The 27,995-nt window shown below is 35.5% G+C and overlaps 1 protein-coding gene across 2 annotated transcripts; it reads right to left on the bottom strand.

Moving 5' to 3' along the window:
• Nucleotides 1-25: 25 nt before the first annotated feature.
• LOC134229511 (beta-mannosidase-like) lies at nt 26-22,296 on the bottom strand. 2 transcript variants are annotated; one of them, XM_062711257.1, is made up of 18 exons: nt 22,197-22,296; nt 21,386-21,535; nt 20,888-21,036; nt 20,343-20,542; nt 20,087-20,154; nt 16,933-17,105; nt 16,636-16,807; nt 16,205-16,371; nt 15,411-15,548; nt 13,296-13,375; nt 10,771-10,961; nt 5,278-5,457; nt 3,709-3,806; nt 3,122-3,247; nt 2,885-2,906; nt 2,231-2,550; nt 1,252-1,437; nt 26-770 (listed from the first exon to the last, which is right to left on the bottom strand). In XM_062711257.1, the coding sequence occupies exons 2-18, from the start codon at nt 21,498-21,500 to the stop codon at nt 534-536; spliced, it is 2,622 nt and encodes an 873-aa protein (XP_062567241.1). In that variant the 5' UTR covers nt 21,501-21,535; nt 22,197-22,296; the 3' UTR covers nt 26-533. The 2 variants fall into 2 exon arrangements, with proteins under 2 accessions (XP_062567241.1, XP_062567240.1); XM_062711256.1 differs by lacking the exon at nt 2,885-2,906 and having other exon boundaries at nt 3,100-3,247.
• Between the last annotated feature and the right edge of the window lie 5,699 nt (nt 22,297-27,995).

The raw sequence follows: 27,995 nt of genomic DNA, 5'->3' as shown, positions 1-27,995 counted from the left end.
TTGTTTTCTTTTTATGAATGTTTAATGAATAACAAGTTCAAAACATATAAAGATGATAAAAATAAATTTTTGTGCTACAATTTGAAATCAGTGTGTATAACAAGACATTAGTACCGGGTATACTATAGGACAATTTTTCAAATAATGTTTGTCCTTCACCGACTGGTTGATAAATATATGTAGGAAAATCTTGGAAATTTTTTTTACACAGAAAATCTCTACATCTACGCTTATTTTGAAAATATATAAAATATTGTAATACATTGTATTTGTTGATGGAATGAGTAAATTCCAAAAAAAAAGTGTAAGCAAAAATATTTTCTGCAGGTGAAAAAAAATTGTGAGTTAGGGTCATTTAAGCCAGCTGGTTGGGAAAGGACATCTGTAAACATTTCTTTTAAAGACAGCTGCCAGTCGGTTGGAGGAGGGCAAACAATTATTTAAAGATTGCCTATAAGTATCATATTGATTAAGTAAAAAACACATATTGCACTTTGCCCAGGTCCTTTCAAGAAATGCCCACTTATTTTCAGTTAGTAGTAAATGTCCATCAGAGATTTCACCGTAATTGCCAAGTCTAACGTCTTTAAGTCCACTAACTCCCAGGCGAAGTACTGCAGGTATCTAACTGAGTGCACCATGAGGAAGCCGTTGTCAGAGAAACGACCTTGAACTCCCGGCGTGTCCAGCCAGACAAACGGAGCAATGGCCGACGTGCTGACGGTGATGTTGTAAACTTGGTCCTTCTTCACTGTGACAATGTTTGTTACCTTATAAGGAAAAAAACAATGGTAGTGATGATGTCAAACTAGTATGAGTTATCTCTCCTAGTACAGAATGTTAATATTGCTCATTTGATATTTTTATATTAAAGGGAACCGTATTTAAATACATGTATGTGGTACAATTAAAATAGCCCTATATTGATTGAGACTGATCACAATAACAACAAACCAGTATACATGTACTGAGTTTAAAAGGTATTGATAATCAAAAATTTGTTGAATGTGTAAAATTCTAATTGCATTTAATTATTCTCGCACTCCAGAATTCCCATCTATCCATAGGGGCATTTTATCCACTCTGTTCTCGAATACACATAATTTAGATTATGTGTATTTTTATATGTGTAGTAGAGAACAGAGCAGATAAGATGCCCCTGTGATCTACCCGTAGCGTTCTTCTAGAGAAGATGATCCTTGATTTTGGATGTGTATTGTGTATCAGGTTTGTAACTTGATATACACAAACCTGTATTTTGGCTTTCTGTAACCCTATTGCACTCTGGAAGATTGAGAGAGTTTGCCAGGCCGTGGGGCCATTTTGTGGGTTGCCTAGGTGATAGTACAGGAAGCAGTTCTGTCTTCTGATACAGCTGGCCTGCTGTAACATGGTGTTAATGTTGGCAGAAAACACCAGCTGGGACGTCAAATTCATCTGAAATAAGTTGAGGAGTATGGATTAGAGACAGCTATTTTATACTGCAGTCAAACCTGTGCAATATGACATGCACTGGTAGACAAACTTTGAATCAAAATACATCTAGACAGGTTGTTGAATTATATAGTGTGATTGAAAATAAAGGTAAGAAATTACACATGTCAAATATGAGAGTGTATGATTAAAAAATAAATAATCTTTTTCTTTCTTCCTGTAAGGTTTGTGTACATATCTTACAGGTTACAAGTCACATTACCTAGAATGGTGTGTCTCTATTTTACAGGTTACAAGTTTTAATGAAAGAAAAAGTGAGCAAGCTCACTTACCCCACGCTCTCCCAAAAGTTGAAGTGTTGAAATTCCCGGAAAAAATAAAGGAATCGGAATTTCCTGGTAATATGCACATCTACATACTGTGTCCTAAATATCTGCAAAGTTTGAGGAAATTCTCTGCAGCAGTTTAAGAGAAGTTGGGCTAACAAACTGTTCATCTCTATTTTCAAGCTATGGCCAAAAATCTAAGTTGAAAAGTGCAGAAATTTCCAGAAAAAATAAAGGAATCGGAATTTCCTGGTAATATGCACATCTTCACATTGTGTCCTTAATACATGTATCTGCAAAGTTTGAAGAAATTGTGTGCAGCGGTTCATGAGGAGTTGCACTGAGAAAAAAAAACAGGACTGACAGAATGACTGACACTCTGACGGACCAGTCCAAAACATTATACCTCCCGCAACAAGTTACGTGGGGTTTAATTAGAATGGCCATGTCTACATTTTAAATCCCCTTACCTGGAAGGGCTGAGTCCAGGTGTGTAGCGGGGTCAGGTTGTCCCAGGAGTACAGGGAGACGTACAGCGTACCTGAGACCTGAGCCCCGGGGTGGGGGGAGTGGGCTTGACTCTGAGGAATAAACAGGAATCCGGCCCTGTGGTGTCGTGTAGGTATAAACTGTATCTGATGTGTGTGGGCGTGTCTCTCGGTGTGGATCTTTATCTCGTCCATACAGATGTACACTTTGGCTTCACCATCCTCCTCATAAGGGGAGATAAGCATGGGGGAGAAGAAGTGTTGGGCATAGTAATGGAGCATCTTCCATTTGCCTCCATATTCTGTAAGGATGGAGTAAATAGTTTCACAGAAAAAGATAAAAACTTGCTTATTTTGCACTGCATTAATTTGCACATTAATTGGAAGAAATAAAGATAGAACAGACATATCTTGTATGCTGAGAGTTACCTAGTATTTTATGATATTTTAATTGCTCACATAAAATAAGGAATCTACAGATCTTTGTATTTCCAGTATTTCCTAGAAAAAACCAGTGATATTTATCAAGATGGGAAATGCCAGTATTTACCACTGGTATAAAATTACCACCACTGATCCCTGCCTATAGGAGGCACATGTTGTTATGTATTAGGTCTTGTTATAAGAGACACTTACCTATGGAGGACCAGGTGGGGGCCTGCCAGATATCATTCAGCTGCCTGATATCATTAAGCTGTCAGATGTCATTAAGTTGTCAGATATCATTAAGCTGTCAGATATCATAAACCTGTCAGATATCATTGAGCTGTCAGATATCATTAAGCTGTCAGATATCATTAAGCTGTCAGATATCATTAAGCTGTCAGTACATTTATTATGGACATTCTTACCTATTGATGACCAAGTGGGGGCCTGCCAGATATCATTGAGCTGCCAGTACATGGCCCCCATAGTGTTGCCTCTCCCTGTATTGTCCAGTCTGTTCTGCCAGCGGCGGTAATGTTCGGTCTCTGTTTTAATGGCAACTGCCTGATCGATCTACAACCAGTACAATGTTTATCAAATAAATTTTCAGCACAAATGAAATGAAAAAAATCATTTTACTCCAAAGGAAGTGTTCTTAATTAATTAAAAAATGTGTGGTAAATTTAAAATTCTCTACATAAAGGATACATGTACAGTATATTTTATTCCTTTCTCAATTAATTCACCTTTAAATTCATGTGTAAGAGTGACATCCCTTTATAAATACAACTCCTGAAACAGTGTTCTGAATGCCAGTCTGTCACCTATATCTTACGGGGTAAAGATTAATGGAAGAATCTTAAAACTTAAAAACATTAAATTATTTCTTTTTGCTGTCAGCACTTGTTTTAATCTTTGTCAGCTGATTAGAGAAATGCCAGACAAGGGTTACTTCATAAAATGGAAACCTGAAGTGCATGTTGATATCATTTTATTCAGAATTCAACACATCAATTACCATGAACTTGAGTTACCTGGGTGACATAAATGGTGTCCTTGAACCTCTGTTTCCTGTCGGGGGCGTTAGGCAAGTTCAGGTATAGGATGACCTCTGTCATAAGCTGTACGTTACCTGGCAACAGACAACAAAGAAGGGGTACCAATTCAACATGTTAGGAAACGGTGAACTTAAAAAAGCCCTTTATGTTTGTGTGAACTTTATCAGAAAGGTTGAAAATAAGGTAAAAGGATGACTGCACTTAAGGATATGCAAAATTGCATCATAATAAACATTCAAAACAGGCATTTTGCAGGAATTATTAACATCTAATCTATTACTTTCGAACTTAATTACAATAATTAAGAAGTATGTATTTACGATGTACGAATCTGTTGTCTAAGGCAGGGATCATCGCAATTTCTTCTATCTCCGTAAGATAATGAGGACGGCCACTTTTTTGCTGACTTTATACATAGTCAGCGCATGTTTGTCTATTATTCTCCTTTTAACAGTAGTTGTATATTTGCATTAGTAATGTTGTGTGAAAAGGAGATTAAAAGACAAACATGCGCTCATGTTTTAAAAGACAAAAAAATAACTTCTTACACTCGCTCTATCTGTTGTAACCAAGGACTGTGACACGTTGAATATTATAATTCACCACGTGATATCTTTCCTCAGGTAATTTTGTGAATACAAAATTTCGTCACATGTCTTATAGCTAGAATGTTTTGAGCTAACTAGGACACTTTGCTCGAATGCATTAAATAGCCAGCCATGAATTTAAAATATTCTTTACTTACATGGGTGGGCTCATACGTTTGAAACATTTGTAAATAATGCGCTTATGCTATACAGAATAAATAGAAAGAAGGGAAATAAAGATCTTGTTTATTTTTCACATAAAATGAAATTATTTAATAAAAATTTAGTACGTATTTAGACCCATTAAAACATAAGTAAGCAAATCATATTGCTCAGTAGGGTCGTCGGAATGATGCGATATTGAACGCTTACAGGACAGACGTTAATTTGAATACCGATATTAAAAATATCATTAATTTGCCTTTTTTTAAGTTGAAATAATTATTACAAATTATGTGGAAATGTTTTAGCTATATAATAAAGGTGTTATTGACGAGTGCCAATATTCGCCAATATAAGTTCAATAACTCCTTTATTATATAGCTAAGCTCGTGCATTTGAACAGCCAAGTTGTGCCAATATTCACCAAGAAGTTCAATAACCTTATAATATTCAATGTTAGTTGCCCTTACTCACAGTATTACTGTAATACAACTATTATTTGCATCATCTTTATTTGTGATTCATCAGTTAGAAATCAATCTGCAACCATAAATTTTTGTGACTAAGGAAACATTCTCTACTAAAGCCTAATAAAAATAAATGGTTTGCAGCGATTTATTTTTTCAAGTTAATGTAGATCACAAAACTCACAAATATTTCTCGCACAAGAATAAAAGTTGGTTTACAGTAAATGTTTTAGATACTAAAAAAACTGAAAAATTACTATTACGCTTAAATATTAAAAAGGATAAAAAATTATTTGGTAGTCTTCTATTTTACATGTAGCTTTCCTCACCAAGTGGATGGTGTTGCCGATGTTCACTCATGTCTGACCAGAAATCTAGGTCATCCTCTGCGTAAACTTTTGCCAGCGTCTCGTAAGATGGGAGAGACTGCAGTCCATACTCTGAGGCCAATCTCGGGACTCGGTAAACACTGGAGTCAAAGAACGGGTCCAAGTATCGGTAATCGTGGACTGAAATATAAAAAGAAAGGTTAGATTTACAAGTACAGTAAATCTGGAAAGATGTTTTTTACATAAAATACTGTTAATTATGTTCCCCAAACGAAGTTGGGGAACATATTGTTTTTACTCTGTTTCTTATTATTATTATTATTATTATTAAGGTCTTCCGTCTTCAGCGGAAGACCTTTCTGTTATTCTTAGGTTTCTTTTCCACAGTTTTTATTATTTTTTTTCTTACATATTTTGTGCACGCGAGTTCTCGAAAACGGCTTAATCGATTTTCATGAAACTTTCAGGATTGATAGAAGATCAAAAAATCTAGGTATATATTTTTTGTTTTGATGACGTCACTTCCGGTTTGGAGATTTCTGCGATTTTGTCATTTTTAGAGGGTCACTTTGTCCGGCAATGTTCTCAAAAACCATTGAAGATAGAAGTGTGAAATTTTCAGGGATGCTAGAGCAACCTTTGGAGAAGTGCCTTTTGTATATCACAACTACCGGAAGTACGAGGCGCCGACGCTCGCTATGGCCCGAAAATAGACCTATCAAGAATTTCAAAATTTTTAACAACTTTTCTACGATAACTTTTTACCTAGAAATATTTTGTTAAGACATGTAGAACAAAAGGAGTGTAGAATTACAAGTTCTTTCAACTGGTATATCCAAAAAAGGGCTGGCCCCTAAAATGAGGGGCCTATAGGGGCCGAGCGAGTTTCCTTTATATCTCAAAAAGTATTGAGAATTTGTAATACGTCAAAGAAGCAAAGTTGTTCAAAATGTCAAGATTAATCTTTTGGCGTCGTCAAAATATGTCCGCCGTCGTCACTTCCGGCCAAACCGGAAGTAGTTTTTAAACGCGTATTTTTGCCGTTCTTGACACGATTTTGGATAAAATATGTATCTAGGAGCATAAAAATTAATTTTCCGCCCGTCGACGTCACTTCCGGTCAAACCGGACGTAGCCAAAAATATCTTATTTTGAAGGTTTTGATGCAAAATTGAAATTATAAAGTCACTGTAGACGACTTATCACATTGCTCTCTGGTGTTGAAGTCACTTCCGGTCAAAACCGGAAGGAAGACCTCCTCGTTGCTTTGCAACGAGCTTTGCTCTAGTTAAGGTCTTCCGTCTTCAGCGGAAGACCTTACTGTTATTCTTAGGTTTCTTTTCCACTATTTTTATTATTATTATTATTATTATTGTTTTTTTTCTTACCGATTTTGTGCACGCGAGTTCTCGAAAACGGCTGGCTCGATTTTCATGAAACTTTCAGGACTGATAGAGCATGAAAAAAACTAGAACTATTTTTTTTGGTTTTGATGACGTCACTTCCGGTTTTGAGTTTTCCGCGTTTTAGTGATTTTCAGATGGTCACTTTGTCCGGCAGTTTTCTGAAAAACCACTCAACGCAGAAGCATGAAATTTTCAGTGATGCTAGAGCAACCTTTGGAGAAGTGAATTTCGTATATCACAACCACCGGAAGTACGAAGCGCCGACGCTCGCTATGGTCCAAAAATAGTCCTATCAAGAATTTCAAAAATTTTAACACTTTTTCTACGATAACTTTTTACCTAGAAATATTTTGTTCATACATGTAGAACAAAAAAAGTATAGAATTCGGAGATCTTTCAAATGATACCTCGAAAAAAGGGCTGGCCCCTTAATTCAGGGGCCGAGAGGGGCCGAACGTTTTTCCTTTATATCTACAAAAGTATTTAGAATTTGTAATACGTCAAAGAAGCAAAGTTGTTCAAAATGACAAGCTTAATCTACTGGCGTCGTCAAAATTCGTCTGGCGTCGTCACATCCGGTCAAACCGGAAGTAGTCGAAAAACACATTTTTTTGCCGTTCTTGACAAGTTTTTGGGTTACATATGTCTCTGGAAGCATACAAAGTAATTTTTCCGTGCGTCGTCGTCACTTCCGGTCAAACCGGAAGTTGCAAAAATGGCTTATTTTGAAGGTTTTGATGCAAAATTGAAATTATAAAGTCACTGGAGACTACTTAGCTCATTGCTTTCTTTTGTTCTCTTCCGTCCGGTCAAAACCGGACGGAAGACCTACTCGTTGCTTTGCAACGAGCTTTGCTCTAGTTATTATGTTCCCCAAACGAAGTTGGGGAACATATTGTTTTTACTCTGTTTCTTATTATTATTATTATTATTATTATTATTCCTGGGAAAATTTTGTCCTCGAGTGATCTTGTAAACTATACATCCGACTAAGGTAAAATGTTTTTAGGGTCAGTAGACATGTTATGTAGATTTGCCGAACGAAGGTCATTTTGCGCGCACGTGCTTGCAAGAGCGCGCACGTGCAACACGAGAAATGACCAATATAATGGATATTACTGTAACTTTTCTTTTTTTGGAAGAATTTTTTTGAAACTCATAATATAAGGATACATTAGTAGTATAGACAAGACAGCATGGTCAAAATAGCAAAATCTCACGCGCATGCACGTGCGCTTCGCTCTGATTGGCTGAAACTAAAGTCTCAATATCTTTCTTGTTTCTTGTCATAATCTTTTGAAATTTTGAACATAGTGCTACATTTTAAAAATCTACAGCATGATATATAAAAATTTCCATGAAAGCATGCGCATGCGCGCGTGCTGCAATCTGATTGGCTGAAACTTTAAATGGCTATATCTTCTTTGTTTTTTGACGAAATGCATTGAAATTTGAAACATTGTCATGCATTGGGATATCCTAAAATATGATATAGGAAAAAATCATGAAATCACGCGCATGCACGTTTGCTGCAATCTGATTGGCTGAAACTTTATATGACTATATCTCCTTTGTTTTTTTGACGAAATGTTTGGAATTTTAAAATATAGTCATTCATTTAGATACCCTTCAATACGATAAAGATAAAAATTTATGAAATCACGCGCATGTATGTGTGCTGCAATCTGATTGGCTGAAAATTCAAATGGCTATAACTCCTTTGTTTTTCAACGAAACAGGATGGGCTTTAGAACATAGATAAATATAGGGGACTCCTAAAAGAAAGTGTAGTCATTATGCACGTGCTTGCACGTGCGTGCACGCAAAATGAGTAAAATTAAAATTACATTCGAATGAGTGTATTTTTTAATACTTATGGATTAAATGCTTTGATATTAAGTATATTAAAATTTTAGATGGTATAGACAAGATAATATGGTCGCGTGCAAAGACTTTCATTAAGTCTAAATTCCATAAAGTATTTCTTATTTAATAGAGATTACAGGGAATATGGCACCAAAAGGGAGGTGGGGAGCGTTTGGGGAACATCTGTAACGGTCCCCGTTACAATTAGCACTAGTTATTATTATTCTTTTTTCTTCTTATTTCTTCTCCGGTACTTTTTTGTCCGGAAGTGTTCTCAGAAACTGTTCACCAAACTAAGTTAAAACCTTTTTAGGGTTAGTAGGCATGTTGTGTAGATGTGCCGAACGAAGGTCATTTTGCGCGCATTCGCATGCACGTGCGGGCGCGTGCAATGAGTAAACTGACCGATATATTTAATATGGTTGTAACTTTAATATTTTTAGATAAAATGTTTTGAAACTCATTATATAAAGATATATAAGTTGTGTAGATAAGATGACATGGTCAAATTTGCATGAACTCACGCGCATGCACGTGCGCTTTGCTCTGATTGGCTGAAACAGAAATCTTAATATCTTTTTTGTTTTATGATGAAATGCTTTGAAATTTATAACATAGACATGTATTAGGATGTACTACAATATGATTTATAAAATTTTTCATGAAATCACGCGCATGCACGTGCGCTGCAATCTGATTGGTTGAAACTTTAAATGAGTATATCTCCCTTGGTTTCCAACCAAACAGCATGGGAAATACAACATAGATAGACATAAAGGACTCCTACAAGATGGTATGGTCACCATTCACATGCATGCACGTGCGTGCAGGTGCGCTTTGCTCTGATTGGCTGAAACAAAAATCTCAATATCTTTTCTGTTTTTTTTACAAAATGCTTTGAAATTTAAAACATAGGCATACTTTAAGATGTTCTACAATATGATATATAATAATTGTCATGAAAACACGCGCATCCACGTGCGCTGCAATCTGATTGGCTTAAACTTTAAATGGCTATAACTCCCTTGTTTTTCAACCAAACAGGATGGGATTAAGAACATAGACAGACATAATGAACTCCTACAAGAAGGTATGGTCATCATGCACGTGCGTGCACGTGCATATGAGTAAAATAGTGTAGACAAGATGATATCGTCATTACGCTCATGCAATCACATGTGCACGCCTGCATTGCTTAAATTTGAAATACTTGGTATACTTTTGGGAAAACGTTGTTTATGTCTTAAATGCATAGATTTTGCCCTCTTTAATGAAACTTACAGGGAATATGGCACGAGAAGGGAGTTGGGGAGCGTTTGGGGAACATCTGTAACGGTTTCCGTTACAATTAGCACTAGTTTTTGCTTGCTTTTCATGATGTAGCAAAAATTCAGCTTCATTATCAGGGATTAGGATAATGTTTTCAAAAGCAAATTCAAAAATTTGTGATCCTCCACATTTTGCTTCCTACTGTTTGAAGTGAAGTATTTTATGGCATATTGTAAAGTTACCAAATTTCAAGTTACAGATAAAGAGGACAAATATCATGGTATAATAGGCTTTCAACAAGATCTTGTAACAGGTACTGCACATGTGAAGAAGGTGAAAGCACAGGAAAAAAATCAAAGTACTCAGAAGTACAGAGAGCCGGGCTCATTTACAGAGTAGAATGGATCTGTTACATGAATCACGTTTATATTCTGATGAAAAAATTATTTTAAAACTATCAATATAAATGATAAGACACTGACAGTGAGTTTTTCAATCCTAATACCACGGTCCAATTTTGTCAGAATCAGAATTAATCTGGTACCGCAGCTGAATGTAAACAAACAGGCCAGTCTGGTTCCCTCTCCTGCTTTACCTCGTATGTGTAGAGAACTACGGTAACACTGATTATCAAAAATCCTTACGCTAATGAACTATGTTCTTTGACTTATGAAGTTTTCAAAGTCATTACTACTAATGTTTATTTTATATAGATAAAACTTCGTTTTATTTTGTTGCTTTATTTAGCGTTTTTATGATCTCAAAAGCGGTTGAGAGTAAGAACTATATTTTTGCACGTAACTTTAAAATGGCGACTATGGGGTCAACATCCTGCCTTGAACAGGATCACATAAGCCGGCAATTGCTCTTTGAGCAATAAGCCCGGCTAAAAACCATATGCAATTTTGAAACCAATACCGATTTTTCAAAATACATGTATCATATAACGTACTGTCTCCGTAGAGTTCACTCCATGGTTGCTTAGCAACGAATCCCTCCTGCAGACTCTGTACCCCGTTACTGGGGCTGGACATGATGAAGGGGTGAGTCGTGTCCTCAGTCTGGACGACGGGCTGTATCGTGTCATGGTACAGGGTCACGTAGTCATTGTAATACACCGTAAAGTTGACATCTGTGTTATACCTACAAAATAAAGGACCAAAGTTTACATCTGTGTTACACCTACAAAATACAGCGTAAAGTTTACATCTGTGTTATACCTACAAAATACAGTCTAAAGTTGACATCTGTGTTATACCTACAAAATAAAGGACCAAAGTATACAACGGTGTTATACCTACAAAATAAAGTGTAAAGTTTACATCTGTGTTATATCTACAATATAAAGGACCAAGGTTTACAACGGTGTTGTATTTACAAAATAAAGGACCAAAGTTTACAACGGTGTTGTACCTACAAAATAAAGGACCAAAGTTTACAACGGTGTTTTACCTACAAAATAAAGGACCAAAGTTTACAACGGTGTTGTACCTACGAAATAAAGGACCAAAGTTTACAACGGTGTTGTACCTACGAAATAAAGGACCAAAGTTTACAACGGTGTTGTACCTACAAAATAAAGGACCAAAGTTTACATCTGTGTTATTCCTACAAAATAAAGGTCAAAAGTTTACATCTGTGTTATACCTACAAAATAAAGGACCAAAGTTTACATCTGTGTTACACCTACAAAATACAGCGTAAAGTTTACATCTGTGTTATACCTACAAAATAAAGGACCAAAGTTTACATCTGTGTTATACCTACAAAATACAGCGTAAAGTTTACATCTGTGTTATACCTACAAAATAAAGGACCAAAGTTTACATCTGTGTTATACCTACAAAATACAGCGTAAAGTTTACATCTGTGTTACACCTACAAAATACAGAGTAAAGTTTACATCTGTGTTATACCTACAAAATAAAGTGTAAAGTTTACATCTGTGTTATATCTACAATATAAAGGACCAAGGTTTACAACGGTGTTGTACCTACAAAATAAAGGACCAAAGTTTACAACGGTGTTGTACCTACAAAATAAAGGACCAAAGTTTACAACGGTGTTGTACCTACAAAATAAAGGACCAAAGTTTACATCTGTGTTATTCCTACAAAATAAAGGACCAAAGTTTACATCTGTGTTATACCTACAAAATACAGCGTAAAGTTTACATCTGTGTTATACCTACAAAATAAAGGACCAAAGTTTACATCTGTGTTATTCCTACAAAATAAAGGACCAAAGTTTACATCTGTGTTATACCTACAAAATAAAGGTCCAAAGTTTACAACGGTGTTATACTGTAAATCACTTTTTATTCGCGAGAACTTTATTTTTGCGCAATTACGTGAGACGGTATGCTCGCAAGAATTTCATTCTCACGTATAAAAGAATTCCTTAAGGTTACATAGAGAAATGACGACAATTCGTGAAAATTTTGTCTCGCTAATAAAGAGTCAATGGCTATCTCGCGAAAATAAGGTGTTGCGAAAATTAAGTGATCTACAGTACCTACAAAATACAGAGTAAAGTTTACATCTGTGTTATACCTACAATATAAAGGACCAAAGTTTACATCTGTGCTATACCTAAAAAATAAAGGTCCAAAGTTTACATCTGTGTTATACCTACAAAATAAAGGTCCAAAGTTTACATCTGTGTTATACCTACAATATAAAGGACCAAAGTTTACATCTGTGTTATACCTACAATATAAAGGTCCAAACTTTACATCGGTGTTATACCTACAAAATACAGAGTAATGTTTACATCTGTGTTATACCTACAAAATACAGAGTAATGTTTACATCTGTGTTATACCTACAAAATACAGAGTAAACTTTACATCTGTGTTATACCTACAAAATACAGTGTAAAGTTTACATCTGTGTTATACCTACAAAATACAGAGTAAAGTTTACATCTGTGTTATACCTACAAAATAAAGCGTAAAGTTTACATCTGTGTTGTACTACAAAATAAAGGACCAAAGTTTACATCTGCTTAAAGAACCTGTACAAAACAAGAATTTTACACTGTATAACTTGTTACACTGTAAACTGAAAGGTATGCTGCTGCTTCTTCTTCTGGCTTTTTCTAATGCTTTATTGTTGCCCCTGACATAATTATCTGTTTTACAAATTCTTTGGGAACATGTGTTAGTTATTTAGGTTCAATCGAGGGTGTACAATGATTCACCCAGGATTTTATTCCATACACCCTGGAATACAACCCGGAGTAAATCCCTATAAACTCTTGATTGGACCTGGATAACATATTTATGCATTTCCCAAATAAATTCTTTGTAAAAATAAATCCATCACTGTGTTTCAACTTTGATAAGATTTACTATGTGCTGCAATGCATGGTGATGTCATGCTAATTGCTTTTTATCATGTACAAACAATGCATTGTCACATCATGTTTTTTCACCCATGGCTAAATAAAAACTGATATCTTAACTTTGTTAATTACCAGCTTTGTCGTAGAGCTTTCTCATTTTCGTTATTTCCACTCCACAGCAGAAGTGAAGCATGGGACTTTAGTCTCCTGACCTGAAATAGAATGAGATTACATGTTCAGATAGTGAAACACTGAACAACATAACACAAATAAATATTTTAGAGGGCCTACTTTTTTTATCATCAGCATCCCTTTTCTGAATATCATAAAATCATTTTTTTTATTTGTTATTTCTGAATATGTAAAATTTGTTAATAAAATAACAAAAAATATTTACTTAAAAGTGTAATCGCACTGTTTGTTACTAAACTATAAGGAAAACTGTGCAATGAAAACTCCACAGTTTAATTCAGTTTGGGAATACAGTAAAACTCGGTTATAACGAAGTCCTTGGGACCTGTGAACTTAATTCGCAATATGCGGAATTCGTTATATCCGTATAATGAATTCGTATAACCATATATAGCGAATTCGTTATATGCATGTTATTCTTCAAGTATTACTACCAAATATGTTAGGGAAGCAAATATTACAAAACATACGTTTGATAACTAAAGTGTTATTATGAATTGAATCTTATATACAAATGCTAAAAGAAAATAAATTTAGTTCAATTTATCAAATTTTGAGATCTTTGAAAGTTCGTTATAAAAGATGTAAATTTCATTATATTTAATCTCAACAGAACTCAAAATCAGTTCGCTATATCCGTAAATTAGTTATATCCGAGTTCGTTATAACCATAAAATTTTACTGTAACAAAGATTTGTTAAGAATTTTGCCGGGGAACCAGAAAAACTTCGCTATATCCGTGAATTTGCTATATCCATGTTTGTACTAAACGAGTTTTACTGTAATTGTTTTTTTCCATTTCCCCTTAAGTACACATGTACTTTACTGCAATACATAAATCTTTACTGTTCTTATTTTTTTCCCTATTTATACTTAGTATTTATTGACATGAATGTTAAAAAGTCACAAGTTCACTAATGTGAGTTATTAATCAGGGCATGCTAATTAAACTCAGTTGTTAATATCTCCAATTGAAAAAGGATTACCAATGGTGATTCTTTAATGAAAATGTCACAAAAAAGAATTGTCTTGTAAAATCTTCCTTCAATACACATGTATTACCGGTATTATTTTGACAAGTCGTGTGTGATCATCTCTTAATTTCTCGTTTGACAACTGAATATATTTCTACCTGTCTATCATCCAATAGCATTAAAGGTTACCTTTAAACTGGACAATGATGACCAAGGTCACAAAGTGAGTACTCTTGAGTGATGGTAAAAAACAGTTGACCGACTTAATTGTGACATGATAGCAGTGATTTTCTTTGGAATTTGCTGTTCTATATTAGCAATGGGCAGAGCTATTTTCTGTTCTGTATTAGCCTATTTACTGTATTGTATTATGCAACTATTCTGTATCTTAAAAACAGCCCATTCTACAAATAAATCTGATTTGATCAAATGCATGTACAAATAGTAAATGCTGATTCTTTCCTACTATATATTTGGAGAAAAATTTCACCAGGAATGTAAAATGTCAAATGCTCAATCACTTTTAAAACTTATTCTGACAGAATCTTATTTCAATCCGAACGAGAGGGAAAAATCGAAATTATGGAAAGCATCCAGTGTTGGATAAATTTAAAGCTAGTGGGATAACAGTTGCAGCATCCATTAAGTCCATCAGAGAGCTGTCTGTATCACCTATATTTATTTTGTTTCTAGTTAAACTGAGATTTTAAGACCCTTCAATTATATTAGGTCTCCATCTACAAGAAGATTAAACCATCCACCTGATTTCAAGTCAATTACGTCTACACCACGTTCAAAATTAATTCGACAAAATCTTACCTGCTGCACAGCTTAAAGTGGGAGGTGCTTTTTTTTTAATGATCATGTTAGAAATCATTTAGAGATCTCAACAGGTTCTGTATCATAGATGCTAATTATCTCCCTTTGTTGTGTAATTATCTACCTTTATAATTTCCTGTCTCCCTTTAATTGTTGTGTTATTATCCCCCTTTGCTATGTTATTACCTCCCTTTGCTATACAATTATCTCCCCTTGTTTGTGTTATTATTTCCCTTGGATGTTATTTATTGTCTCCCTTTACCTGTTGTGTGATTTCCTCCTTGACAGAAGACAGAAACTGTGGGTTTGTTGGATACATGGCACAACCAAACATCAAGTCCTGCCAAATCAGAATTCCAAGCTCATCTGCCAGATCATAAAACTCGTCCGACTCATAAACCTGTAACAATAACAGTGTTAGGCACTCCCAAATAAATAAATTCAAAATATGTTTAAGACACTTTTTATTAAATTCATCTGGTATCTCACAGCAGACAAACTGATGGAAACAGACAATAGGTAACCTACTTATTCTTCCTCTGCCCCAATGGATGTAGAAAGTCATCGCAGGCACCTTACCACTACATACATGTGTGTTCTGTGTTCCCCAGCCAACTGTAGGAGACTTATCCCCCCCTCCCAATCTCATGATGTTCATGTGGATGGTGGATGTCCCTCACTGACTGAAGTCTGAAGTAGTCTCCCTCCACCACCCCCCCCCCCCCCCCCAAACAGAATATTCATTGAGTTCATGTGGACGTCCCTTGCTGACTAAAGTAAAACTACCCTTCCTCCCCACACCCTCATTGAGTTCATGTGGACGTCCCTTGCTGACTGAAGAAGACTTACCCCTCTCCCCCACACCTCACAGAGTTCATGTGGACGTCCCTTGCTGACTGAAGAAGACTTATCCCTCTCCCCCACACTCTCATAGAGTTCATGTGGAGGTCACTTGCTGACTTCTTAAGACTCCCCCCCCCCCTCCCCCCCCAAACACACACACTTTCACTCTCATGGAGTTTATATGGACGTCCCTCAAAGACTTCACCAGCTTACCCCTCCTCCCCACACTCTCATGGAGTTCATGTGGACATCCCTTGCTGACTGGAGAAGGTTTTGAAGCCTGTCTTTCGTAATTCTCTCCTGGAAACTGTCAGCAGGAATCCAGTTACTTCCCTTGAGGAAGACTGGTACGCCATTAATTTTGAAGTAAAAGGATCTACCTAAAATAGATGAAAAATCAAGACCCATTATACGAAAAGCAAGCATACCTTGTCTTCCAGACAATATTTATATTCTTTTTCTACAACATATAAATGATAAAAAATAATACATAAAAACATTTCGCTCTGGCTTTTTCACACAATTAAACTTGTATGCTTTTCTTGAAATTCTCTTCTTTTAATATGAGAAATGACTTTTTAACACTTGGATAATTTTAGTGTCATAATTTTGAGAGAGATTTCATTTTAATCTTATTTTAAAACCTTGATTTGGATCCCCAGACACATAATCCTGCACAAGTTCGACCGTTTTAAATCCAATGGTGATCTTTTTGGCCGACATGCTGCGACCATCAACACTGGTGAAGAAAGCGTAGAGTTTGTACAAATTCTGGTCTCCATAACCATTAGGCCACCACTCCCGAATGTCAGCGTTCTACTTACAAATAAATGACATAAAATAGTGAGCAAAGAAGGCTACATAAAGTATATCGAAATGTATAATTGAATACTATTAATAAGTTGTATTTTACATTTTATGATTTTAATATATGAGCCCACCTTATTGATGGTCATCCTCTGCTTTAGTTTGTTGTTCTCGTGTGTCAGGGTTATGTTCTGTTTTATCCCAACACCTGTGACGTCCAGTTGAACCTCAATAGACCCTGGCACTGACTCGCCGTACGGGACGTCAAGGTGAACTTCCGCATCAATGGCCCATGATCCATCAGCTTCTATACATTGATGACAATAAAAATACAACAGCTGGAGTCAATTTTAAAAGGTGACTATTTTATACAAGTGAAAAAAAAATTCCAAGACCAAAAAAAAAATCTAACCAAGTTTAATTTTGATATACAGTATTCAATAAAGATTTAAAATAAAGCTATCTATAGTAAAATTGATGGAAAAGGATCACAACCAAAGTTTGCAAGAGTTCAACAAAGTCTATTTATCATTTCAGTTTTACTGTATTTAAGGATGACAACTTTGCCATATTGCCAAAATGACAATTTTAACCAAACTATACAAAATGGAAATAAAAAACTTTCATATACGAGGGTTGATCCAAAAGTTTGTGGAATTTCTTTATAAAATTTTATCGTGATTTGATGAAAGCAAACAACAGGCATATTCATAATATAGATTCATAATGCAACAATATTGGAAAATTTCATCACTCTTCAATTACCAATAAGTCATCAATTAATAATAGGGATGTCAACGAGTACCCGGTTAAAGACCCAATTTTTTTATCGTACGGTTACCTGAGGAGGGGGAGTGGTCTAGGTAACAGTGATGTTATTTACCTGGAGACCCCCAATACCCAAGATGTCAAAATGTTGATCGAGCATTGTTCGTTATCTTTACCTTTCCACTACGAATAGAGACAGACATCAGAGAAAATTCAAACAATAACTTACAATCTCGAAACTCGCGTATTCTCGCAATAATTGTAACATTTCTTTACAACATGGTGTAGATTGTATCTATATAATTATACAAAGATAAAACATGTGAAAATAGAATATTTTGTCATCCATACCATTTGTGCTAAATATCGTTTCTTTTTTAATTAATTCTATTTTGTTTCAATTTAATCGGCATTAATTTCTCTGGACGGTCTACAGGACAACATATCGCTTACAAGTACCATGCTGCCGTGAAGATTGAAAACAAGTATTTTGTGAAGTCATGTTTTAATCATCTACTCTCAATTATGTATTCATTTTTTTTTAAAAAAATAAAATCACCAACCCCGCGATTTAGATTTGTTAGCCCGCGTGTACATAAGGCTGGTACATGAAAGCGTTTGACGCGTGACCAGGTAATTGTTATCAAAACATGCAAATTCAGATTTTCAGGAAGCACAGGTAGCTGGCCTGTCAATCAAATCAGAAGCTATTGTTTTCCTAATGATTGACAGGCGGTAAATTATTGATCTCGAATCGGGTAGATTTTAGTGGCGTCAACGTAAAATTGGGTGTTTAACCGGGTACTCGATCGAACGTCCGAGTATCGAATACTAAAATCGGTCCTTGGTTACTCAGATATATATCTTTTAATTTTTTAAAGTTTATTTATTGATACATTAAACAATCTGTTTTAAAACATTAAATGCTCATTGTAATTTGTACGTACAGTAATTAGGGTTTCCTACGCCTCTGAATGACCGTTATCGCCTGTGGCAGTGTTTATACAGTAATTACTGTGACCAAGCACCTGCTACCTGGCCTTCACACCTTCGGTTGTCTTCTACCCTTATTCTTGGTTTGCTTTAATTATTTGTTTTCACTGAACATCGTTTAAGGTCAATTATGTTTAAATAAATCAGATAAATTTGTCAATTCTCCGAGAAGCCGTTAACTCTTGGGAAAAGAGACAGATGATATTACACGTGCGATTGTTGATATTGTTGTGTTTAATTACGTAATTACATGCCAATACAAATGGCTGATGCAAAGGCTTTAAAAAACTGATGTCCATCCTTGCACCAAACTACAAAATACCGCCCCATAATTCTATAAAATCTAGGAGCAAAAAAGTGTACGAGAATCGTAAATCAGAACTTGATTAATTTTAAATTGAAACTGTACATACATAGCTCTGAACACTGATACCTGGACGTCAAATGCAACTAAAGGCAATCTAATTAAAAGTAGATGTTAGATCCACTCGCATACTCGCTACACTAACAAATTAAAAGTAGATGTTAGATCAACTCGCATACTCGCTACACTAACATCTAACAACATCCCATAGAGGGTCACGTCAGAGGTCAAATTCGGAACAACTCTAGACTTATTTGCTTGAAGGATGCTTTTGCAGGCGACAATTTGATTGGTTGATAGAGTTTGAACTCTGACGTGACCCTCTATGGGATGTTGTTAGATGTTAGTGTAGCGAGTATGCGAGCAGATCTAACATTTAATTTTAATTAGATTGCAACTAATGGTTACAGTACAATTACGGAGCAGAAATTTTTTTTTTAAACAAAGACACTGTCAAACCACTTATGATTTTATTTCTTGTGTTTTTCTGATAAATAAATTGAACTTACAAAAATGTATCAGATTTCGTCGGGCACGAAGTGCTCATCATTGATACAACAGAAATATCTCCTATCAGAGCATGTGCTTTATTTCTACAATAGTTTACAATGTTTTATAGTTATAAATTAACTTGTTCATATTTATTCACACTTACCGAGTACCCGGGTACTCGATCGGAAAAACGTCCGAGTAACCGAGTATAAAAAATTTACCGATTTGACATCCCTAATTAATAAACTAAATATCCAGTAAAATCAGTACAATTCTCACAAAAAGGTTTATAAAAGATCAAGCAATCATAAAAATGACATAATTTTCGTTTTATATACCACATGTGGCAGTTTTATTATCAATTCATGTCTTAAGAATTAAAATGATAATAAACGAGTTAATGTCTCCCCTGAATTTCCAAACAACCGTTTCTATGGCAACTGCCATTGACTTACTATCATAAATATTTTAAAATGTTTTTTATTTAAAATATTCAACAAGTGTCTATAAAGTATATTCTCATTTGTAATTTTCAACCAATTTCACTTATGAATAAATAAAATATGAAGAAATTCTTTGAACTTTTGGATCAACCCTAGTATGATATATAAATTTCATGATTTTGATGCTAAAGCAATGAATTGTGCAGTTGTGGCATTTTTCACTGATACCTTTACGAGTCTCTGCAGTGAAATAACGAATGGTTGATGTGTTGAAAGACTCAATGTAAATATCTCGCCTAAGAATCAATAACAAAGAAAAAATAAAACAAAAAATTAATAAACTAATTTTTTAACCAAACTTTGAAAAACTACTCATTTTGTTACTAGATGAAATATTCATTGCAATAATAAACCAACTCCTTTTATAATTTTAAATAAGACGGCCCTGCCTACGAATCTTCAGTATAAAGAGTGTCCTGCCTACCAGATTCCCTGGGTGGGAAATGAAGGTCCCCAGTCCCAGCTGAAGGAGCACTGTTCCTTCCGGATCATGTTAACGTGACACTCCCCCTTATACTGGGGGACGGGACAAGCGGGGGGGATCAGGTAGCTGTGGTTGGAGGCCAGACTCTCCGCCTGATTCACCGCTGAGGTAAATAACACTCGGATCGAGTTTTCACCCTCCTGAAAGAAAAAAAAATTATTCCAGATATTAAAATTCTAAAGTTGGAAATCTTATTCTTTATTTCCCTTTTTATTGAAAATGCAACTTTCAGTAAAATATTTTAGCGCTGTTTTTAACCAAACGTAAACCGTGAAACCTGTTTAATCTGACATGAAAGGGGAGACAAATATTTTGTCAGAATAGACAGCATATTATCAGATTCTAGTGTAAAAAAAAAAAAAGGAGAAAAACAGTAAAATGGGCCAGAGTTCACACTGAAACAGACTGCATAAAAGTCAGACTAGACAATTCACATTGTATATGTATATAAATATAATTTTACTGTTGAATTTGAAGCTGCCTACTTTGATGTATGGTTTGATGTCCATCACGTACTGGAGGAACATGTTGTCTGTCTCCCCCACCAGATGACCATTGATCATGACCGTGGCAAACGTGTCCAGCCCCTTACTGACCAACTTAACATTGGTCATCTTCATCATTTCTGAGCTCACTGTAACAGAAATTTCTTCCTCTGGTTAAATACATTTCACACACACAAATATTACAGAGAATCTGCTGTCATGTTTAGAATTATTATCTGTCTTTTATGACATGCCATATAACATGAACATGCTTTCATTTTTGACCTATTTTTGGCAACCAGTTTTCTTATCATGTTTATATTTACATGTTTGTCAAGGTCAAGGTTTGCATTGCATTAATATCACAATGTGGATGCATGTATATAAAATACCATTACCTACTCATTTTGATACATTTTTCTATGGATTCCAATAGAAATTCTGTCTGAATTAAGATATTGCCAGTTTTACACATGACATGATTGCATACTGTCCTACCATTAAACACCCTGCTGTACGTCCAATCATCTCGCCCGATCCAGCGATACTTCAGGTCGTTGTCACGGTAATATGGATCCTGGATTACATTGTTATTTATCAGTGCGGTATACATGCTGCCGGGGACCTGCCCAGTAATGTTGATGTTCTCTGATAAAATTTACAGTACACAATATACATCTATATCATCATCAACTTAATCTAAAGAGCCCTATTATGTTGAGTTGACGGGTACAAATCAAATTATACTAGACACAAAGCATCAAGTTTGTTCTAGGCCTAAGATTTTGTGCCTGTCAACAAGATGTGATAGGAATCTTTGGATTAAGTTCCTGACATCCCTTGTTATTATCATAATATGGGTTGAAACATAATTACAGAAAAATTAGTACATACTATATGCAAATAGGTAGCAATTCAAAAAAGAATAGAATGTCAGATGGCCTTATGGTTAGTCATCACACACTATTTTGACTGAATAAGTCTACAGCATCTGTTCAGGCGATTTATATTATTAAAGTAGTTCCCCTTATCTTATTAATGCACTTTACTCTTTAGCATGCTGAGTGCACGCATGTTTACCATGTCTGTACAGTAATTTGCAACAACTCCTTTTTGAAATTTAAGATGATGTCAGCTAGATATGCAAAAATTTATTAAACTTAAAAACGGTACAGCACATGGATAGCTGTTATCTAGAGCTGATCAAATTGTTCAAAATATAAACAATACCAGACTGGGACCACAACAGTGTATTTATCTTTATAAAATAATGCACTTGCACTGCAAATGCAATAGCAGCAATATTTACTTTGTTCATTTGACACAATCCAAACTCCATTTAAACTTGTCGTAATTACACATGCACCTATTGAAATCAACCCTCCAAACCATGCAACCCTGAGAGCCGACATCTCCATATCATGTGACTTCCAACAATATTTTTGAGCCCGATGTTATCATCAATCAAAGTACTGTAAGTACTCACAGGAGAATAAGTTCAACTACCAAGTATATAGTAAAAGTTGGTAAACTTTTCCCGAGTACCATGAGAACTGGTGCCGAGCGAAGCGAGGGATCAAATCGAATGACGAGGGAAAAGTTTAACAACATACTTATTACATGCTTCACACGAGAAATTAAGCCCTTTGTGTCTCTGTCTATTTAATTAAAAATCTTTATATGTTTCTTATTATTCAATCAAGATAACGATAGCTTGACCCTAACTGTTGCCATTTTGTATAGGCCCAGATGTGATAATTATTCCCTCGGGGTAATATCTACCTGTCAGGTGACGGTCTACAGTGAGTAGTTTTCAAACACAATACAGGTTCATTGCTATAGATTCAAAAATCTCTGTATGAAGATACTAAGTAGTCATGTCATTTTGATAAATTTAAGTCAGGAGCATTTTAGTTAAAGTTTGTGGACATTACTAAACATTTGATTTTGGTGGTAAAATTCATAAATTTCTCCTGAAAGTAAAGAATTCCACAGGAAACGAAAAGCAGGAAAAGAAAGGTTTACGGTTTGATATACAGGTAAATATCAGTATCTCGAACATGGGGTATCTAGAATACCCCGCTTATGTCGAAGTCTATAGCCGGTCCCGGCCGTTTTCTCTATATTTATGATTTAAAAAACACCTGATATCTCGAACACGGTAATCTCGAATACCCCGCTTATGTCGAAGTATATTCAAAGTCCCAAGCCCTTTTTTACCTGGCTTATCTCGAAGTGCAGCGAATTTTTCGGTCTACTGAACACACCTGGCGTCATGACTTCACACATTCTCGCCAGTGGCTATTAATTAGCAACTTCAAATTGGGGGAATCTTAATTATTAGCTCATGTTGGGTATCTGTGGCAGGGTAATTGGTATCACAACTTGGGTGTTTGGTGTACATAGTCTACGACCCATAAAACTAACCTGACTTCGCTGCAGTTCAGAAATTAAATACAGACAGTATTACCGATATTGCAATTAATTATATGCTCTGTATGATTAAAAATCCTAAATTCATAAAACGCAAATATTTTTCACGATAAACTTTAATAAAACAGTCAAGTTGCATTGCATAATGCACAGTGTAGTGATTGATTACATTCATGTTTATCTGCATACAGATAACCTTGACCGCCATTTGCATTGTTAGTTTCGTAAACTATATGTTCCTTAGTAGTACTTCGTAATGTAATACATGTAAGCTATTAATGATATTCAAGTAAACAGTTTAAATTCTGATTAATTTTTTAGTGCTCTAAATAATATTTTGCACTAAATTTCATCAATAGTGTATTTTTAAAATTGATATTCATCTTTTTCTTTTCTTATGGAGAAGGTTCTTAAACTACAACGCTAATGATACATCCTGTTTGACCACGTACGCATAGCCTGCAAAATGTAAAATCGCTGTACATATGCAATAAGGCATGTATATTAAATTGTTTTACAATATACACGATAAAGAAAACAACAACATTGTTTTTCTCAATATTCATCATGTTCATTGTGAATATGCTTGAGTCTTTTAGATAAAGACTACATGTTTAGTTAGTGTTATGCATGAAGATATATATTTAAAAAAACCCTGGAAAATTATAGATTCGACTTTTGAAGATAACTTCGGATATCTCGAACCCCCGGATATCTCGAAGTCATGTCCAGGTCCCCTCAACTTCGAGATACTGATATTTCACTGTATACATGTTCACTACTTGAGCAATATAGGACGGTTCCAACGTATTTTAATTAACTTCTTAAAAAAGATCATATTTAGACTTTTTGCTGTTTCCCAATCAGTCCATATCTGTTTAATTGGAATCAAAAAATAAATTAAATAGTAAGTAAAATTTTGTTCTCACTTCTCATTGCGATAATTCTGATTAAAGTACCAATGTAAATGGTGAATCCTAAATATTCAATCAATTACTAGACATTTCTTAAATTTCTCTTTTACTTTTGATTTTAATTAAATTTTTTCATGTTTTAATTTTGGCTTAAGTTGAATAATTCAGGAAAATAGACAGGGGAAGAGAAAGAGATCTTTCTTCCTGTACTAATTTATGTAACTATGTAGATTTTTTTTGACTATGTAGCACATCAGGTCCATTATTCATTGTCTGTTTACCTTGCCCTGTGTCCCTGATTGTATAATTACCTATCACTGGTAATGATTTGATCAATAATTATGCACACAATGGCATAGTCGCCCAACCATGAAGCTTGGGCTTGGGGTGTACCAAGTGATTTGGTAGCAGCAAAAATCCTTTGTTCGAGGTGTGAAACATGTACTAAAGGTGATGGGAATGGGGTCAAATGATCATTACTGAAATTGTGATATCTGCTATCCAGTTCATGTCATGAATAGATCATTACAATCCACATATACATGCAACTGAAACCTACCTTGATAAGTCTATAAAAACATCAGAATTCTTAGATCCAGACTTTTACGAAGTGCAAAGCAAAGACAGACTCTTTACTGAAGGACATGCAGGTGGGGGAGTACTTAATGCAGTGCGTAAAGATATCATAGCCTGTGGAGAAACAACATTAGAGACCAATTGTGAAATAGCATGGACAAAACTACAAGTGCAGGGCAGTAAACCCCTGTATACAGGGTGTTTTTATAGGCCACCAGATAACGACACAGAAGCATTAGAAGCTTTAAAACATCTTCCTGAATAGACTCAATCATGGAAAGACACTACCAAATCTACTACTGACAGGATATTTTAACTTACCCGATATTAACTGGGCTGACAATGCAACAACTATAAAACCAAGGTCACAATATAACTATGAAATCAATAATACGTTTCTACAAGTGTTAGGGGACCACAATCTAGATCAGATAATCAAAAGCATATCTGTTGAAGACGGTATGAGTGACCATCAGGCAGTAGTACTCGATATAGACATCCAGACAAGACCAAATAAGAAACGACCGAGGAAAGTGTATGTATATAAGAGAGGAGACATGGAAGGGATTAGGAAAGAACTGGATAGCAGATATCGCAATTTCAGTAATGATAATATCAATACACCAGTAGATGAATGTTGGAGTTCTTTTAAAAGCATCCTGACATCATTACTGGATAAGTACATCCCATCCAAACTGCTAACTACCAGATGGAACATTCCCTGGATTAATAGAACCATCAAGCAACTAATCAGGCGGAAACAAAGATGCTATAATAAAGCTAGAAAAACCAAAAAGGAAGAGGACTGGGAACACTTTAGAGAACTACGCAGGCAAGTGAAAGCAGAACTAGAGAAAGGACATCAAGAATACATCGGAAACCTGTTGAATACATCATCAGACACGACCAAAAGTGACAATAACCCCAGTGTGAAAGCCGGAGTCAGCAAAAGATTCTGTTCATACATCAAAAATGCAAAGAGGGATAATAGTGGGGTGTCCACACGTAAGGTAAACAACATAAGCATAAAAGGCAGCAAACAGAAAGCTGAGGCCCTGAACAACCAATTTGAATCAATTTTCACAATGGAAGATATCCAATCAACACCAGACCTTGGAACACCAGTAGCACCAGTCATTGGAGATTTACACATCAGCGTAGAAAGAATATCAAATTTACTGCATAGTGTCAATGTAGCAAAGGCTAGTGGACCGGACCAAATATCCTGTCGGATCCTAAAGGAAGCTGCAAAAGAGATCGCACCTTACCTGACTTTTATATTTAAGAAAACACTCCAAACAAAGAATGTACCTGATGACTGGAAGACAGCGAATATCATAGCTTTATTTAAAAAGGGAGACAAAAGTAAACCGGAAAACTATCGGCCAGTTTCATTGACATCAGTCCCCTGTAAAATAATGGAACACATCATGTTTAAGCACATTATGGAACACCTTGAAAAACATCAAATACTAGTGGAATTTCAGCATGGATTCAGACAAAGAATCTCAGCTTATCATAACAGTAGAAGAGATATCACACAAACTAGATCAAAAACAACAGGTAGACCTCTTGACACTAGACTTTAGCAAGGTTTTTGATACGGTGCCGCACAAAAGACTTCTTCTAAAGTTGGACCATGACGGCATCAGTGGAAACATCAACAGTTGGATAGAGTCATGGCTGGTAACAAGGCAACAGAGGGTACTTGTAGATGGTGAGGAATCTTCATCAGTCCATGTGAAGTCTGGAGTCCCCCAAGGAACAGTCCTTGGCCCCCTGATGTTTTTGTTATACATTAATGACATTGGTAATAACATCATCTCATCTATCCGATTGTTTGCTGATGAGAGCTTATTATATCTTGCTGTTTCTTCCAAGAGTGACTATGAAAAATTGCAGAAAGACCTAACATCTCTTATTCGCTGGGCAAAAAAAAAATGGCAAATGGTTTTTAATGCCACCAAATGTTACGTTCTTCGTATCTGCAAAAAACGAAACATCATAGATTTCCCTTACCACATGAATGGACATGTTCTGGATAAAGTAGACCATAATCCATACCTTGGAGTAGAGTTGACATCAACACTCTCATGGGACCATCACATAAACAACATAACCACCAAAGCAACAAGATCACTCGGACTTGTCAGGAGAAATCTAGGGAAATTTCCCCAAGAAATAAAGCATCAAGCATACTTGGCATTAGTGAGACCACATCTGGAATATGCAAGTAGTGTATGGGATCCTTATCTACAAAAACATATACAACAACTGGAAATGGTTCAAAGAAGATCTGCCAGATTCATTGCAAGGGAATATTCAAAAGACCCAGGAACAATTACCTCACTTTTAGATAAATTGAACTTACCAATTCTTGAGTTAAGGCGAAAAACATCACGTCTTCTCATGTTTCATAAAATACTACATCAAGAAACTGAAATACCAGTACCTGACTACATCCAAACATCAGAAAGATCAACTAGAAGAACACATCAGAAACGTTTTATTAGGCTAAGATCCACTGGAGAACAATATAAGAACAGCTTCTTTTCCAGAACTATCAGGGATTGGAACGATCTACCACCCGATTTACTGAACTACGAGTCATTTAAGACCAGACTTGTAGTTCATCTCAAATAAACACCAGAGCCAAAATTGCTTTTATCCTGCACTACTACTGTAAATAGATGATTTTAAAATGCACCTCTTCGCTGACGTCAAACTTGTGTGATGGGTCGGTGACCTCTTACAGGTAAAGAAATAGAAGTAGAAGAAGTAAAAATGCTGTGGAAGAGTAAGTATATCATACCTTATGTAATAGATATATCGACGACGCATTTTCAATTAACAATGGTAAGTTCCATTTCTTTGTCGATAGCATATATCCTGGTGAGCTTGAGATAAAAGATACCACAGAGTCTGACACATCTGTTTCATACTTGGATATTTTACTTGAAAAAGACGTTAATGGTAATCTAACAACCAAGTTTTATGATAAATATGATGACTTTAACTTTTTCCTTGTCAACTTCCCTTACCTATGCAGCAGTATACATTTATTGACTGAGTTCGAGGCCAAGTCATGCGTTTTGTCGGACCCAAGAACGTTAACCAAACTGTCTGGTTGACCTTGGTTTGGTTCGAGGGTCCAACAAAATGCATTTTGCCCGAGAACTCTGTCA

This window comes from Saccostrea cucullata, unplaced genomic scaffold (genome assembly GCF_032062105.1).
Source record: "Saccostrea cucullata isolate Sc308-1 unplaced genomic scaffold, CSIRO_AGI_Scuc_v1 ctg311, whole genome shotgun sequence".
NCBI lineage: Eukaryota > Metazoa > Mollusca > Bivalvia > Ostreida > Ostreidae > Saccostrea > Saccostrea cuccullata.
Note: the sequence above shows the minus strand (reverse complement) of the source record. Positions and strands in the feature narration are given on the sequence as shown.